Here is a 15,164-nt window from a genome sequence, read left to right on the forward strand (position 1 = left end):
TACTGCTGGAATAGCAGCATCGTGGCGATATTGGCTCTGACGCAAAGAGGCAAATGGAGGGATCTTTTATTTTATGTTTTAAGAAGACTATACTTTTTGGGAAGGTTAACACTGATACTGACTCGGCTTACGTCGTGTATGATGAAAGAGAGAGAAGGAAAAAGATTTGTGTAGACTAAACTGCGACGAAGGCTGCTGTGAGTGTCGGGAATGAGAATTTACGTTGTCATGCTCCGTTTTCACTTGTCTGCCTCTTTCTCTCACTCTCTATCGTTGTATCATGGAATTGGATGGATAAGGATGAACTTGGAATGATGGGAATATAAGGTACATGCATGGAATGAAATGAAATCTGAATCTGTGAAATAAGGAACGGATTCGATGAAGGGATGGATGAGAGAATGGAATAACTGGATCATATTTTATTTATTAGACGGATTGATATACATGTAGTAATGCCAATTTGAATTTTTCTGGGTTACGATGGTGTTGCGTTGAGTGTGTGTTGTATATGAATGAGAAGTGAGTTTCGTATCTACACAAGTTGGCTGATGTCGAGGGAGAATTGGATTGGTGGGAGACAATACTGCGATATCAAGCTCTTTTGTCACATTGAGCTCTTGTAGCGAGTTGTGTAAGGCACGTATTGCATGTATGTTTATTGCAGATGTAAATGTCTAATTGCACAAGACTTGACTATAAAGTGTTGTAATAAATGGTATCGATATCGTGATTTTCATCCTCTGCCATATCCAAGTTAAAAATAAACAAAAAGAATTATATACTCCTATTCCATGAAACCCTATTAAATTCGCAACGTCCATAAAAACTCATTTCTTTTTCCACACTAGACCATCCCCACGGGCATCTTCTCCGCAGAATGCTTCTCCGCCGTGCTCGAGCTACTGCTCATCACAGCCGGCGTGTCCGCCAGCGGCGTCTCGCCGTCCAAGACGTGCCTTCGCATCTCAACATAGTCGTAGGCGAACTCGCCGAGCTGGCAGTCGTCGACGCCGACGTCCTCGTCGTCGGCGGTGACGCGCAGGGAGAGACCGGGGATGAGGTTCATGAGGAAGAGGATGATGCAGGAGAGGGTGAAGGAGTAGCCGAAGATGGCGCAGACGCCGGCGAGCTGGTTGCCGAGCTGGACCCAGTGGCCGTTGACCCAGCCGATGGGGCCGAAGGTGGAGCCGTCGAGGTTGGCGATGGAGGAGCTGGAGCTGGAAGTTAGCAATGATCTCACTATAAAAGAATGAGAGCTTGGATGACTTACGTTCCAAAGATGCCGGTCAAGATGTTGCCGACCATGCCGCCAATGCCGTGGACGGCGAAAATGTCGAGGGCATCGTCCACGCCAATGAGAAACTTGAGCTTGGTAGCAAAGTTGCAGCAGATGGCGCCAACGACGCCAATGATGAAGCTGGCCCAAGGAGTAACGAAGCCAGACGCAGGAGTAATTGCCACCAGGCCAGCAATAGCCCCCGAGCAGAACCCAATCGTGCTCCATTTCTTCTCCAGGCGGTAATCCAGCAGGATCCAAGTAACGCCCCCGACCGACGCAGCCAAGTTAGTCACGAAGCAGGCCATGATGGCGCGGAGGTTCATGCCCAACGCCGAACCACCGTTGAAGCCGAACCAGCCCACCCAGAGGAAGACGGTGCCGACGACGACGTTTGTGACGCTGTGCGGGCGGTAGGGCAGGCCGCGGTTCTTGTTGTAGCCGGTGCGCTTGCCTAGCATGATGCTGTAGGCGAGGGCGCAGGCGCCCGAGGACATGTGGACGGGGCCGCCGCCGGCGAAGTCGTAGTTGGGCAGCTTGGCGAGCCAGCCGTTGGCATTCCAGGTCCAGTAGGCGATGGGGTCGTAGACGACGGTGGACCAGACGAACATGAAGACGATGGCGGGGAGCATGCGGCCGCGGTCGGCGACAGCACCGATGGCGAGGGCAGGACTGGGTGTTTATGTTAGCTGCTTTTCTCCTTTTCATGTTACATCTAAATTCATTTAAGAGAGAGAGAAATCAGAGTATTTTGAGGAAGAAATAACATGATGGTTTGAAAGAGTACTCACGTAATAGCCGCAAACATGCCTTGGTACAGACAAAACAAGATATCAGGCAAGTTGGCCGAGCCATTAGGCTGAGCCAGCGTCTTCATCAGGCCAAACTGGGTGAGATCGCCGAGGAAAGCATTTCCAGTTCGAGAAAAGGTGAGCGAGTAACCCCAGAAGAACCACTGAAAGCTGATGACTCCCACAGAGACCATGGAGAGGAGGAGCAGCGAGAGGGCCGACTTGCGACGGGCGAGACCGCTGTAGTAGAAGCCCACGCCGGGGATCATGAGAAGCACGAGGGCGGAGCTAATGGCGATCCATGTCATGTGGCCGGTCTGTATTCATGAGAACTTTGTTAGTAGCTGGTTCGATAGATTGTTGTTTGGGTATCAGGGGATGAGATCGTACGTCGAAGAAGATGTTTAGGTCGCTGACTCCGGTCGAATGGCCGGAGTCTGCCTTCCCTACTGTGCCGTTATAAGGAACGACTGACGCCATGGCGATGCTTCGTTTGTTCCAGTCCGATTGTCTCAATAGTGTTATCTTCTTTGGTCTTTTCCCTTGGTGTAATCGTGTGTGAACTCGCTTTACTCCCAGTGTCGACCACGACTGGAGAAATCAAAGGCACCAGAAAGAGTTTATGACGGCAAAGGAAAAGAGACAGCTGAGATAAGGGGATGGGATGATATATATTTCCCCAAGCCTACTCCATAGGCTCCAGGGACGTGCCCAATCCATCAGCTCTGCACAGGGTCCTGCGGCCCCCCGACTTATTCCGCATAGCTCTCAGCTCGTATAGATTAAAGTTGTATCACTTGATGAGTAGCAGCCCATCAAGATCCAACGGCGTCCCATCCCACGCCCTGTAGCATAAAGGATTGTACAGCACTAGCTCCCCGAAGCCCAATAGTCTCCCACATCAGAAAAGGTACGGCATGGAATCGGGCTGCGAGTTGCGCCTCTCAAACGAGCTTATCGCCCGCGAAATGCATGGCAACTTATTGGTGCGGCATCGCTCAGTAGTGTCCGGGGTTGAAGCCACATAGATAAGTGACACAACTCCCACAGGTCGTCCATGCTGTCGGTGCCATGTTAGGTCGATGCTTATCTGGGAGGCTTATCTCTGTGTATCAAGGGCCGTTTTGGTTGGAGTAGGTGAAAGAGTACTAGCTGATGACGGACAAGCTTCCCCATTCAACAGTCTGTAATCACTGGGAAGCCTAATGGCCCGAGGATGAATCCTTTGCTCCGTGTCCATGTCTCTCTAGGAAACACAGAATTTCCTATTGTATCCGTACGGTAAGCAAAGTATAAGTTGCCGTGAGGAATAGCGTGTCTTTTGTCTCTGAGATACGACTCATTCGTCGATCGGTCAGATCGGCTGAACGTTACGCGTATCAGTAGATGATGCGTTTCATCTCGAGAGTCTATCTCGTGGCACCATAGAAATAGTATAAGTGCACGAACCTGCAGTGCGATGTTGCATTGCTAGACCACTCCATAAAACATCATGAACTCCAGCATGGAGAACGACTCCACCCGAATACCAGGTAATGCGGGCTATTGCAAGGAGGTGCAGAACAGCATCTCATGCCAGATCTGAGCCACACCTAAAAGAGAGGCATGGCGTAAAAAGGCAACTGATAGTGAATGCGCATCTCATCCATAAGGGCAGATAATCAGAAGGCTTTACGCAAAGCCATTTGTGCTTATCCGCCGTTGTCTTACACACCACATGGTCCTTATCAGTGGCATCAGTCTCCAAGCCTCTGGTGTTGGCTGCCACGGACTCTATTCCCGGTCTGGCGTAGACGCTCACTTAGACGCATGGCACCCCAGCTAGAGAATGCCCACGACGCTGCCGTCCGGGGTAGTTGATTGGGCGACGTTCCTTATCTCTTGGAGTGGCGCTTGTGGGGGCACTTCAGGCTGGTCTTAGCGCGATGAAGCTGTGCCTGATGGCTTCTCAGCTTGATGCCTCGATATCCAGCTCCCCGTGTTTTCCGGATGCTTGGCATAGATAGGGCGCTGTGAGCCGTTTGGATAAAGACGAGTAGCGCGCGCCGTTACGGATGAGTAGTGAGTCTGCGAATGCAGAATTCGCTCACGTAGGTGACAACCGAGTCGAGTCGAACAATTAACTTTGTTTTCACATGCGTCTTGTCAATCGCCCCGGATTCTCGGACCTGCAGCTGTGGCGCATCCATCCGAATTAGTGAAGCCGACGAATTTCATATTGCACCAAGCACAAAACAGCGATGTTGCGGATATATGAAAGGCACGGCTTCAAATTGGTATATTCGATGACAAGAATGTGAAATGAAACATGCCGGCAAACGGTTGCTTGGTGACATGAGTTTCACCGATTCCTAGCAGCTTGAACTTTGCTGAGATCCGGCTATTCCATGTTTGCTGGAGACGCTGCTTATGTGGCAGCATATTGTGAAAACAGGGATCCCTAGATCTGTTTCTCAATAAACTCTGGCCAAACTTGTGTGTCTGGCGGCGTGTCTATCATGCCGGATGGTTGCTCATAACGAGCTCTGCCACGCCTCTATCTGGCAGTCCTCCGGATGCAATGCTTTGACAGCAAAAGATGCACTTTGGCACTGTAGAGTGATATGTCGTGGTATGCTGGGCATGGCGTCTAAGCAGTTAAAGAACGCCACTCATGGTTCTACGTTTCCTCCCGAGCCTCCCTGAACCTCGTTCCTCCATTGGTTCTCCAGTTCTATGAGGCACTTTGCAACATCCCAAGGAGTGTCTTCCTCCAACGTTGTCCGGGTTTCGCGAGAAATCTTCTTGAGTACATAGCGACTCACTGTAGCCGCATCTCGTTCCTCAGGTCGGCCAATGCCAACGGCAACGCGAGCAAAGAGCGAATCCGGATACTTTTTTGATGAAAGAGACGACCTAACACTCTTGATGCCGTTGTGGCCCCGAGGGCTGCGGTCCCAGGGAATAAGCTTGACAACCCCCAAGTCCTTTTCCAATTCGTCGTGAACAATCACCAGACCGAGTGACTCTGCGCCGTACTTCTTGACTGTATCCTGCCACACCTTGGCCACAAAGCCTCCAGACACATTCATATAAGTCGGAGACTGCACGAGAATGTACTTTGGTCCCTGGGACACCAGATATGACTGTCGGCCAAGCGTCACCTCGCGGAATGACGGCTGCTGAAGGGCTTTAGTGAGGCCATTGAGAACGAAATGGCCGGCTGAGTGCAGGCTCTCGTACTTTGGCAGTGGATTCCCAAGGCTGATGACGAGAAACCGGGGGCTGAACATGCTTCTCCCGCAAAACCAGAAACTCCAAAACCCGCTTCAATTCCGTCCGGCTTGTAAATCAATTGGCCGGGGGTGACGGATTTGGAAGAAAAATCGGTCGGCGTTGGCGTAGATGCTGGGCTCACGTGAGAGCGACGGTTTGCAGGTGTGGCTGAGCCGGTGGTCGCTGACGTCGATGAGCCCAATTGGGCGCAGCATATCGTGGCTGCGCTGCCCCCGAATCGTCACTTCCGGCTGCTCGTCGCAAACTCCTTTCTCCATCATCAACCGCGAACAGTTCGAAGCAGCGTCCACCAGCGAAGCAATACTCGATATCCCGATATTACCAATAGCGAGGAGTACAGCAGTCATCCTAATCAGAACGAGAATCAAACAGCCATCATGTCGTGGGCGGGTACGGAGCTTGCGGATGCCCCGCTGACGAGATGCGAGGGGCTGACAGTTTGCTACAGGCTTCAAGAAGAATGTGAACCGTGCGACGACGCAGGTGATGATGAAGACGGGTGAGCCCGGCTTGAGACTTCTGCATGCTGTGTATAGGGCGCAAGTCTGACCTGGCTATATGTAGGGCATGTGGAGAAGACAAATGATCGTGACTATGAGGTCGAGGAAAGGTAAAAATGAGCAAACAAGATTTCTACGAGAGACGAAGCATGCTGACCAATCTGCAGACGGTTCAGGACTATGGAGACAGCCTCATTACGGCTGCAGAAGGAATCAAAAGGCTACCTAGACTCTCTGAGAGGTGCGCAGACATGAGACTGCCCTGACCGAAGATGCCGGACCTCGAACTGATGCCTTGTACAGCCATGACAGCTTCACAGATGAGAATTGCCGAGACGATAGATGCGTTTTACGGCGACTCGGGCGCGAAGGACGGCGTCAGCAGAAGCTACAAGCAAGCCGTGGAAGACCTCGATGCCGAGACCATCAAAGCCCTCGACGGCCCCTATCGAACGACCGTGCTCGAGCCTATTGGCCGCTTCTGCGCCTACTTCCCCGACGTCAACGAAGCCATCAAGAAACGCTCCCACAAACTCCTCGACTACGACGCCCTCCGCGCCAAGGTGAAGAAGCTTGTCGAGAAGCCAGATAAGGACGCCACGAAGCTGCCGCGCACAGAAAAGGAGTTGGAAATGTCAAAGGCCGTGTACGAACAGCTGAATGAGCAGCTTACCACTGAGCTGCCGCAGCTGATTGACCTGCGGGTGCCCTACCTGGATCCCAGCTTTGAGGCCCTGGTCAAGATCCAGCTGAGGTTCTGTGCGGAAGCATACTCGCGTATGGCGCAGGTGCAGCAGTATCTTGATGCGGATACCAGAGACCAGTACGCAGAGGGTCATCTGGACGCGAGAGTAGAGCAGGTTTTGCAGGAGATTCGGGAGTTGAGCATTAGCGGAACGGTATGATTGGATTGGATAGGTATTGAGGCATTTCAAAACAAAAAGAACCTGTGTTTCGTGGAGACGTGATTAGGAAACGAGGGGTTTGCGAATTACAAGCTGCCGGCGTATGGGTTGATTGGAATGATGTTTATTTAATGTTACTAGATATTGGTTTGCTCAGGATGAGTCTATGGATAGACTAATGCTTGCTTGCCCGAACTGGAATCATGCCTTTGGTATGGCGCTGTGTTCCGTATAATGAAATTATTCATAATCAAGTCTTCCCATCATGTTATGAGGCAGCTTCAAGCGAATGCCTCTGGTGTATCCTTGAAACAATATCTCCGCGTCTTATGATGGCTCGATTGCTAGGAGTTGCTGGCTCCTCTCTTTTCTGCCGTAATAACCGTGCCTCGTTCAATGCCCTCTATCGAAAAATAGTCGTCAATTTCGTGCCAAATTGGGTAAAACAGATTGCGTAAAAGCTACAATGTCAAAAAATTCCTTGTGCCTCAGAGACGTTCAACTCCCCCCAGCCGCTTGCTGTCTCCCAAATAGCTCGTTAAGCGTCAGAGGACGACCGATCGCCTGCATTGCCGGACCAGCTTCTGGCCTTGGGCCTTCATCTACTACCGTCCCTGCAGCACGAGCAATCTTCCAGCTCTCTTCAATGATGGCTCCATTGGTAGCCCGAGTTCCCTCCTCGTCATTGTGAATCCACAGTCCAACGATCTTCTCGCCCTCTTCCCAATGGCCCTCAACTTTGAGAATTACCAGCTCCCCCATGATTTCCACATGGCCCACCTTTGCCAAATCAACAATCACATTGTCAAGACCGCGACGGCTCAGAACAAAGACACAGGCCCGAGGGCGGTGGTCGGGATCCTCTGGCAGCGGCGTCTGCGCGCAAACAAACATCGTGCCCTCGATGCCGGACTTCTCCCAGCCTTGGCTTGCGTTGTCAAATGTATAGACCACGGCGTTGGCGGCGATGCTCAGGATCCTGCTGATGGACGGCAGATAGCGCTGGAGCACGGAGAGGTTGAGCTCGGTGTTTGTTCGCGGCGGCGGGGCCTCGTATCTGGAGGTTGTGATGGCGGCGTCGGATTCGTAGTCGGAGATGGCGGGGATGCGGTTTGAAGGGTGGCGGTTGTGCCGCGGCTTTCTAGGCGTTGGTTTATTGCTCATGATGGCTGTTGTTGTGGGTTTTGTCTCTTCTTCAAAGTAGCTGTATGGGTAGGATAGCACTCTGCTTCGATGTGATGCGGTGTATCTTTCTCTGCGGGTGGCAATCGAGGCTGTGCGGTTGTCGCAAGAAACCAGATAGAGATTTCTTATGGGGATAGTCGAGAGGAGCTGCTGCTTAAAGGTTACTAGATATGGCGATATCGGCGAATTTGCGTATGCAGAGCGGCAGTTGGAAGCTGAAGCTGATGATGATGCCGGGGAGCTACTAGCAGTGCTAGCACGGGCCTAGAGGGGGCCGATAGCTGCTAACGATGCCTATCGATAAGAGCCTAGCAGCCGGGGACTTGCATGACGCGAGCTCTCAGGCGACATTGCCATCCATTGTAACGATACCTTGCTCAACAAACTTGATTGCTGCATCGTCGGTGCCTGGCAGTTTTGGGAAATCCTTTATTCGGCTGGAGTACAGCACCGAGCCTGTTATTGCTTATTCAGCTTTTCACAGTATCAGACTTGCATAATTGCTACATCTACGAATTGTACAGCTACACTTATAGCATATGCGGCCATCTCGTCTCTGCCTGTGTCGCAGTCGCAACCACTGCCGCCGCACCATGATCTAGCAGCCAGGCGGTCGCAAGAAGATCCACGACTCTGAGAGGTAGCGACGTCGCTTTCAACTATCTTCTTCTTCGACATCGTCGCACTACGCAATGGAAGAGCCACCGCGAGACCAGTCCGTCGGGTCTGAGCCGGTGGACGTCGGAGTCCCTCAGTCTCTGGCCAGAGCTGTGCTGTCTCGTCGCTCCGAATATCTTCGTCCAAACACGGTCCGCATCAAGGTGGGTACCTGGAATGTGGCGGCCTGCACAGGAACCGACAAAGACCTCGCGAGCTGGTTCACCGAAGAATTTGAAACTGGCGAGGCCATCTCGAGGCTCGACATCTCAGGAGATGGCCCCTCAAAGCGTCCAGCCGAGTCGGACGAGAAAGGCCATAAGCCAGTGGAATTAGAGAGTGGCGAGGGTTATGATCTCTATGTTCTGGGACTGCAAGAGGTGGTGGATCTCAGCAAGACTGGAGAGTACATGAGCCGAATATACGTTGACAACGGACCCATGGAGAAATGGACTGCAGCGGCGGAAGCGGCAATGCCTCCGGGCTACCAACTGGTTGTGTCTGAGCAAATGACGGGGCTGCTACTCTTGGTGTACGCTTCTCCCACGATTGCTCCCACCATCAGCAATGTGTCCACGCGGCAGGTCGGAACCGGTCTTCTTGGGTATTTTGGAAACAAAGGGGCTGTAGCAACGCGCCTTGTGCTGGGAGAAACCACAAAGCTCCTCTTTGTCAATTGCCATCTCGCTAGCGGCGCAGATAACGCATCGCTTGACAGACGGTGCTGGGATGTAGGGCAGATCGTGTTCAAGACGCAGTTCGACCCGGTGGTGATTAGCGGCGTGTCTGATGACGACGGAGACCGGATTGGGGACGAAGACTACGCATTCTGGTTTGGAGATTTGAACTTCCGCCTAGACGGCCTTCCAGGAGACGACATCAGAAGGCTCCTAACATTGCATGCTCGAGGGGAGTACGATCTGAGCAACGACAAGGTGCCACCACCCATAGAAGGCGGCGATGGAATTATTGTCACGAGAACTTCTGAAAGCGATGACGAGACAACCACAATGTCATCAATGCATTCTCGCGATCATAGCTTTGATCAGAGTTTTGACTCAGCCAGCTCGTTGCCGGATCCAGATGACTTCCCAGATGATCCCAGCCAGGACCCGGCATCTCTTCAAGCAACTATCGATTCACTGCTGCCGCATGACCAGCTGAGGCGAGTCATTGCAAAACAGAGGCTTTTCCACGACGGCTGGAGAGAAGGCCCCATTTCATTTTTACCGACATTCAAATACGACGTCGGTACATTTGGCTTATTCGATACGAGCGAGAAGCAGAGGGCTCCCAGCTGGTGCGATCGGATCCTTTACAGGACACGCAAAGACAGAGAGGAGTATGAGAAGAAAGCAGAGGCCTTGAAAGAGACCAAGCGGAAAGACGAAGAGATGAGGGCAAGAGGGCTTGATCAGGATGATGATGTCCTCTTTAGCTACGACCCTGACGCCGATGGAGCAGCAGACTTGCCTCCAAAGGGTGCCACCGCTAATTACAAGGCATATGATGAATATGATGAATACGACGAAAATGACGATGGGGAAGCATTGAATGATGCCTCACAAGAAGAACTCTTTCTTGAGCTTTACAACTCGTTTCAGCGAGTCACATCATCAGACCATAAGCCGGTTGTTTCCACATTTACACTCAACTACGACGCTGTTGACCAGGAAAAGAAGGCGCAGATTCATGCAGAGATTGCCTTTGAGCTGGACCGAGCTGAGAACGAAGGCCGGCCCGGCGTCACCCTCATCGTGGAAGGCGGTTACGGCCAGACAGACGGTGCCGTCGACTTTGGCAAAGTAGGCTTCTTCGAGACGCATTCTTGCCTCATAACCATTGCCAATACCAGCAGTGCCGCTGCTAGCCTCGAGTTTCTAAACGAGTCGCACTCTAGTGAAGACGAATCAGGTGCAGCAAAATGGCTCAAGACTTCGTTCCACCGACCCGACGATGATGGACATAAAGCCATGCTGGGATCGTCAGTGACCCTCGAACCCGGCGAGACGGTAATGGTCGTGATTGAGGCACGAGTTTCCGAGATTTCACATGTGCGTGGGTTAAACGACACCAGCTGCAAGCTAGATGAAGTTTTGGTCTTGCGCGTCGAGGGAGGCAAAGATCACTTTGTGCCAGTACACGGAACATGGCTCCCGAGTTGCTTTGGAAGATCGATTGACGAGCTAATTCGCGTTCCCGATTACGGAATTCGAAAGTTTGTCAAAGATAACAATATCCAAGGAACCATTACGTATGACTGGGACGTGCACTGCTCCGCACCCCGAGAACTATTCAAGCTCACCGAAGTGATACAAACCATGACTGAACGATGTGTAGCGGATGAAGCGATGCTGGAGGAGCTGACCATCCCGCGGGACCCTGGCTGGCCATTGGATTCCTCTACCTGGACGATAGAAGCCGACAAACAAGACACTCTCAAAGCAGCACTGATATCAGCCTTGGATAGCCATTCGCCTCTTACAGACGCTCTGCCCGTGGAACTTTTATCAACACAAAAGCTGGAGATTTACTCTTCCGTCTTACTTTTATTCCTTGCGTCTCTCATGGATGGGCTCATCCCGCCGCATCTATGGGCTAAGCTCTCAATAGAATTGCCCAACCTCACGTCGACTCCCGTAAGTGCATGGCCCGATGTGAAGAACCACATCTTGGACTCGCTTTCCACTTCCCCAAGCCACAACATTGCATTCGTCTTCCTGACGGCGACCCTATCGCGTGTGGTTGCTGAGCTCAGTCCCGCCACCCAGCCACCAACACCAGCGCTCGGGGCTCTCACGCGACGATTGAGCTTCCGCCCCAACGAAACTGAGGCAGCTAGAAAGAGAAGGACACGAGAGAGGAGATACGCTGAACTAGTGAGTCCGCTGCTGTTCCGATCGAGTGATGACAAGGACAAGGCGAAGAGGGACCGAGAGCGGGTTGTGCTGGAAATGTTTTTGAAGAGGGATGATCGGAGCTAGATGCTCAATAAAGGAGGGCGGCTAGCCCGGAAGAAGATGAGGTGGCGCTGAATGCTTGAAGTGACTTTTTCTAGAAGGTCGGAAGAATATCCTTTTTCTGATATGACTTCAGTAGATTCACGTTATTGCCAGCTGGAGGGACACGTTTGTGGAGAGAAGATTATAGGAGTTGGCGCCTTTTTGTGGGGCTTTGGGCATGCTGCAAGCGAAATATGGGAGTGTTTTTGGTACTATTATTCATGTTGATACCTTGCTGTGAAGCTGGGGAGTTTATATATATAGCAGTGGTTTGTAGATAGTTCTTATGTGGCGAGTCTCGGAACATTATTGGCTTCATATATTTCAACGACGAGGAATATTATTGGCTCCGCGTCAGGATTACAGCCAGGAATGGCAATAGCTTCATCTGGTTAGCAGCCAAAAACATAACTGGCTTCGTGTTCTTTAACAGCCACTGACATAGTGGCTATGATAGTTATTGCGTGGCATGTTCATTTCAACAGCCACCGGCCCAGTGGCTATACCCAAGTGGAGGGTGGCTTCTCTCTCATATAATCATGCGGTAACGTTTGCAGCCTATTCGACAGCGTTTGATAGAAGCATGTGCGTGTCCCTGCTTTGTAGCGGCTGTGTATACCTGTCGTGTTTGCCTAGACACTATGTTGGGAGAAGTGACTGCACGATAGGGGCAAAAGCTTGGCATACAAACGAATTCTCTCTAGCCATGCATCGGACTTAGGACACAACACACACGCAAAGAGAGAAAGAGATGGAGAGAAAAAGAAATGCAGAAATGCAGAATTGGAAATGCCGTTGCAGAAAGTTTACCGGATGAAGAGCGGTCAGGCAGTGCTTCAACTGGCAGGCACCGCCATGAGAAACCTCAACTTGTTCATCACCTCTCTCATCATCTCCTCTGTTCTTTTCTCTCTCACCTACTTTTCTTTGCTTCCATGTGCGGCCTTTTGCTTCTTTTGCTTGATCGTCTCTCTCGCACTTCTTTTACTATTTTTCTCTTGGACGCGTCACCAACTTCTCCTCTGGATGAACCAAAAAAGACTTCTGCTATACTTTTCGCTACGTGTCTACCGAGACTATTCGTCTTGACTAGCTCTATCTGTGTGATGGATCAAGTCGTTCGACTTGTCTCTAGCTCTGTTTGATGCTCCATATCTCAGAAACTCACGATCGACCGGCGAAAGAAGACTTTCTAGCAAACGCCCCAAAGTTAAACTGAGCGGACTCTGCTAAATCGTTCTACAATAAAATACTATTTCGCCCTTGTGCTGATACATGCATAGTGCTGCCGTCGAAGAGCACTCAACAAATACAGTTGACTCTACGCTGCGATGTTTTGCGTGGTCCTCTGGTCGAGATTAGTATCTTTCGGCTCCAAAGTCTATTCTCTGTCAGTTTGCAAGCGCCTCCACCAGAAACTTTTCTTCGGCATCAATTTTCTAACTCGATTATAAAAAGACTAAAGCTTCCGGCGCTCCCTTTCCCTCCATGTTTGTTATTCGCCTGCACAACATCTCGACTACTCGGCTACTCTCCGTTGGTCCCCCTGGTTAACAAGACTCGATCTTCTTTGGAGGCTTCTTCAACAGCTTCCGATTTGGCTTTACATATACTCCAAATATCAGACAGGTCAACTACGCCGATTACTCGTTTCATTTCCTTGACGCCTACAATTCTTGCTTTCTGGCTATCCAATTGACTAGCCTTGCTCTGTCGTCACTGGGTGCTCAGTCTTTCTGGCACTGCAATATTTGCTGCCCCTGTACATACCTCATTCATCTGGGGCACACGCAAACAGTTCTTCTCAAGATGGCGGAAATGCGAAGGATCTGTCGCACCGCGGCGTCGTCTATAACTCACAGGCGACTATATATCTGCATGATCGAACGAAGAATCATCTCCTATAGTGAGGTGCGTGAAGTCTTCAGGGATTATGCGATACCGTCTCTTCGAGAGTATCTGCTACCTGACATGGAAAATTCTCCTCCAAGCCCGCCAAGTGACTGGGGCTCGCTTCATGACCCATTCCAACCGGTAAGCAGTGCGCAAATATCGAGAGTCACAAGCTGTTTTTACTGACGTGCCTGACTAGGTCGACACAGCATACTTCAAAGCGGTTATGTCGCCATGGAACCGTCTCTTTATTTCCCAATTCGTCGAATACGTCAGATCCAAGATGCTCGTAGGAATCCCACTCCCTCTCATCTTCACCTCGCCAGCCACTAAATATGAGGCGTGGAAGATGGATAAAGAGTACAAGGATCTTTACGTTGCTACCATCACCCTTGAAAAGTCTGTGAAAGCTATCAAGGAGAGGACTTCCATCAAATCGCCTCCCGCTGCTCACGGAGTTAAAAGGCGGGCTCAGCGTCTTCGCTCGCGCGGCTTCGGAAGTGGCCTTAGAGAGGTCATCTCTGTGGATGAAGAGTGGCCCGAAGAAGGCTGGGCAAGTTCAGTTGTATTGAAGGGTGTCAGTTACGACGTTAGACTTCAAATCAGGATGAAAGAGAAAGGCAGACCGTTCCTCCTCGACAATGACCCCACGGATCGCTCTGGCATTATACCTGAGTCACGGCTTTTGAAGATGCTGAAGCTAGATTAGTAGCGCTTCCAGCATCGATAACCAATGACTACGAGCATACGAAGACGAACGGCTTGCGTCAATCCACGGAGGCGGGCAAAAGTGTACAACAAGGTGGACTTTACGGGAAATACTAGACATGAAGGCGATATTATGGATTCTTTTCGGGGTGATTTTGGGGTGCGCAAGGGCATATTGAACTTGCATGAACTGGCGTCCTATTCACATGACGACCAAGCCAGGCTGGATATGCACTGGAAAGGAATCGAATACTAGAGAGGCATAGACAAAAAGGATTGTCATAGAGCCTAGGGGTAAAAGATTTGGGGGCTCTTGGGGTTTTGGGGGTTTGGGGTTTTTTGCTTTTTTCAGTCATTACTGCTTGTGTAAGATGTGTGTTGCTTTGGTATAGCCCGGATATGTCCTATAAGTCTAGCAATTATCTAGGTAGTACTAATCAAAATGACTTGGCGCTTCATTTCTCAGTTGTTTTCTGTTTAGATGCGGCCCTTTGTCTAGATGATTGCAGATGAGCTTCCTTTGCACGGCCATGGCCCTGACGACTGCCAAGCCACGCTTTGTAGGTAGCTGAAAGTGAGACACATTACATGATCGATTCCATGACTTGGGCACCTGAATCTAAAAAGAAAAGAAAAGAAAAGAAAAGAAAAGAAAAGAAAAGAAAAAAAACTAATAACGTCTCGAGCCAACAAACAATTAAAAGCCTTCAATGCTTGGCAGCCACCAATTTTAATCACTAGATAGTACCTGTAGTTGGTTTCAAGTCCAATAGTGCTCCCAGCTCCCAACTAGTAGTAGTAGTAGTAGAATTCGGGGGGTCCATGCGTTAGCTTCCGAGCCGAGACGGACGGGCTGAATCGCGCCGCTGGGCCTTCCCGTCTTTTGCCGCTCGTTTTCATGCGCTAATCCTAGTTTGAGAGGAGGCCCCCGATTTTACCTACACATGGGCATTCAGGGTTTGGTTTTG

General features: G+C 50.8%; 5 protein-coding genes across 5 annotated transcripts; 3 read left to right on the forward strand and 2 right to left on the reverse strand.

The window, feature by feature from the left end:
- Positions 1 to 847: 847 nt before the first annotated feature.
- On the reverse strand, positions 848 to 2,550 carry TGAM01_v206148 (hypothetical protein; the record flags this gene model as incomplete). Its single annotated transcript, XM_018802602.2, has 4 exons — positions 848 to 1,214; positions 1,274 to 1,951; positions 2,071 to 2,387; positions 2,461 to 2,550. 4 exons carry the CDS (start codon positions 2,548 to 2,550, stop codon positions 848 to 850), a joined length of 1,452 nt encoding a protein of 483 aa, XP_018664109.2.
- A 3,173-nt stretch (positions 2,551 to 5,723) lies between these two features.
- On the forward strand, positions 5,724 to 6,751 carry TGAM01_v206149 (protein hob3; the record flags this gene model as incomplete). The annotated part of the gene is made up of 5 exons (XM_018802600.1): positions 5,724 to 5,736; positions 5,795 to 5,845; positions 5,911 to 5,956; positions 6,014 to 6,087; positions 6,150 to 6,751. 5 exons carry the CDS (start codon positions 5,724 to 5,726, stop codon positions 6,749 to 6,751), a joined length of 786 nt encoding a protein of 261 aa, XP_018664107.1.
- A 498-nt stretch (positions 6,752 to 7,249) lies between these two features.
- Positions 7,250 to 7,915, reverse strand: TGAM01_v206150 (hypothetical protein; the record flags this gene model as incomplete). The annotated part of the gene is made up of 1 exon (XM_018802599.1): positions 7,250 to 7,915. The coding sequence occupies one exon, from the start codon at positions 7,913 to 7,915 to the stop codon at positions 7,250 to 7,252; it is 666 nt and encodes a 221-aa protein (XP_018664106.1).
- A 713-nt stretch (positions 7,916 to 8,628) lies between these two features.
- TGAM01_v206151 (hypothetical protein) lies at positions 8,629 to 11,577 on the forward strand (the record flags this gene model as incomplete). Its single annotated transcript, XM_018802598.1, has 1 exon — positions 8,629 to 11,577. The coding sequence occupies one exon, from the start codon at positions 8,629 to 8,631 to the stop codon at positions 11,575 to 11,577; it is 2,949 nt and encodes a 982-aa protein (XP_018664105.1).
- A 1,989-nt stretch (positions 11,578 to 13,566) lies between these two features.
- On the forward strand, positions 13,567 to 14,197 carry TGAM01_v206152 (hypothetical protein; the record flags this gene model as incomplete). The annotated part of the gene is made up of 2 exons (XM_018802597.1): positions 13,567 to 13,629; positions 13,688 to 14,197. 2 exons carry the CDS (start codon positions 13,567 to 13,569, stop codon positions 14,195 to 14,197), a joined length of 573 nt encoding a protein of 190 aa, XP_018664104.1.
- Between the last annotated feature and the right edge of the window lie 967 nt (positions 14,198 to 15,164).

The sequence above is a fragment of the Trichoderma gamsii genome, assembly GCF_001481775.2.
Source record: "Trichoderma gamsii strain T6085 chromosome Unknown Scaffold_20.2, whole genome shotgun sequence".
Classification (NCBI taxonomy): Eukaryota; Fungi; Ascomycota; class Sordariomycetes; order Hypocreales; family Hypocreaceae; genus Trichoderma; species Trichoderma gamsii.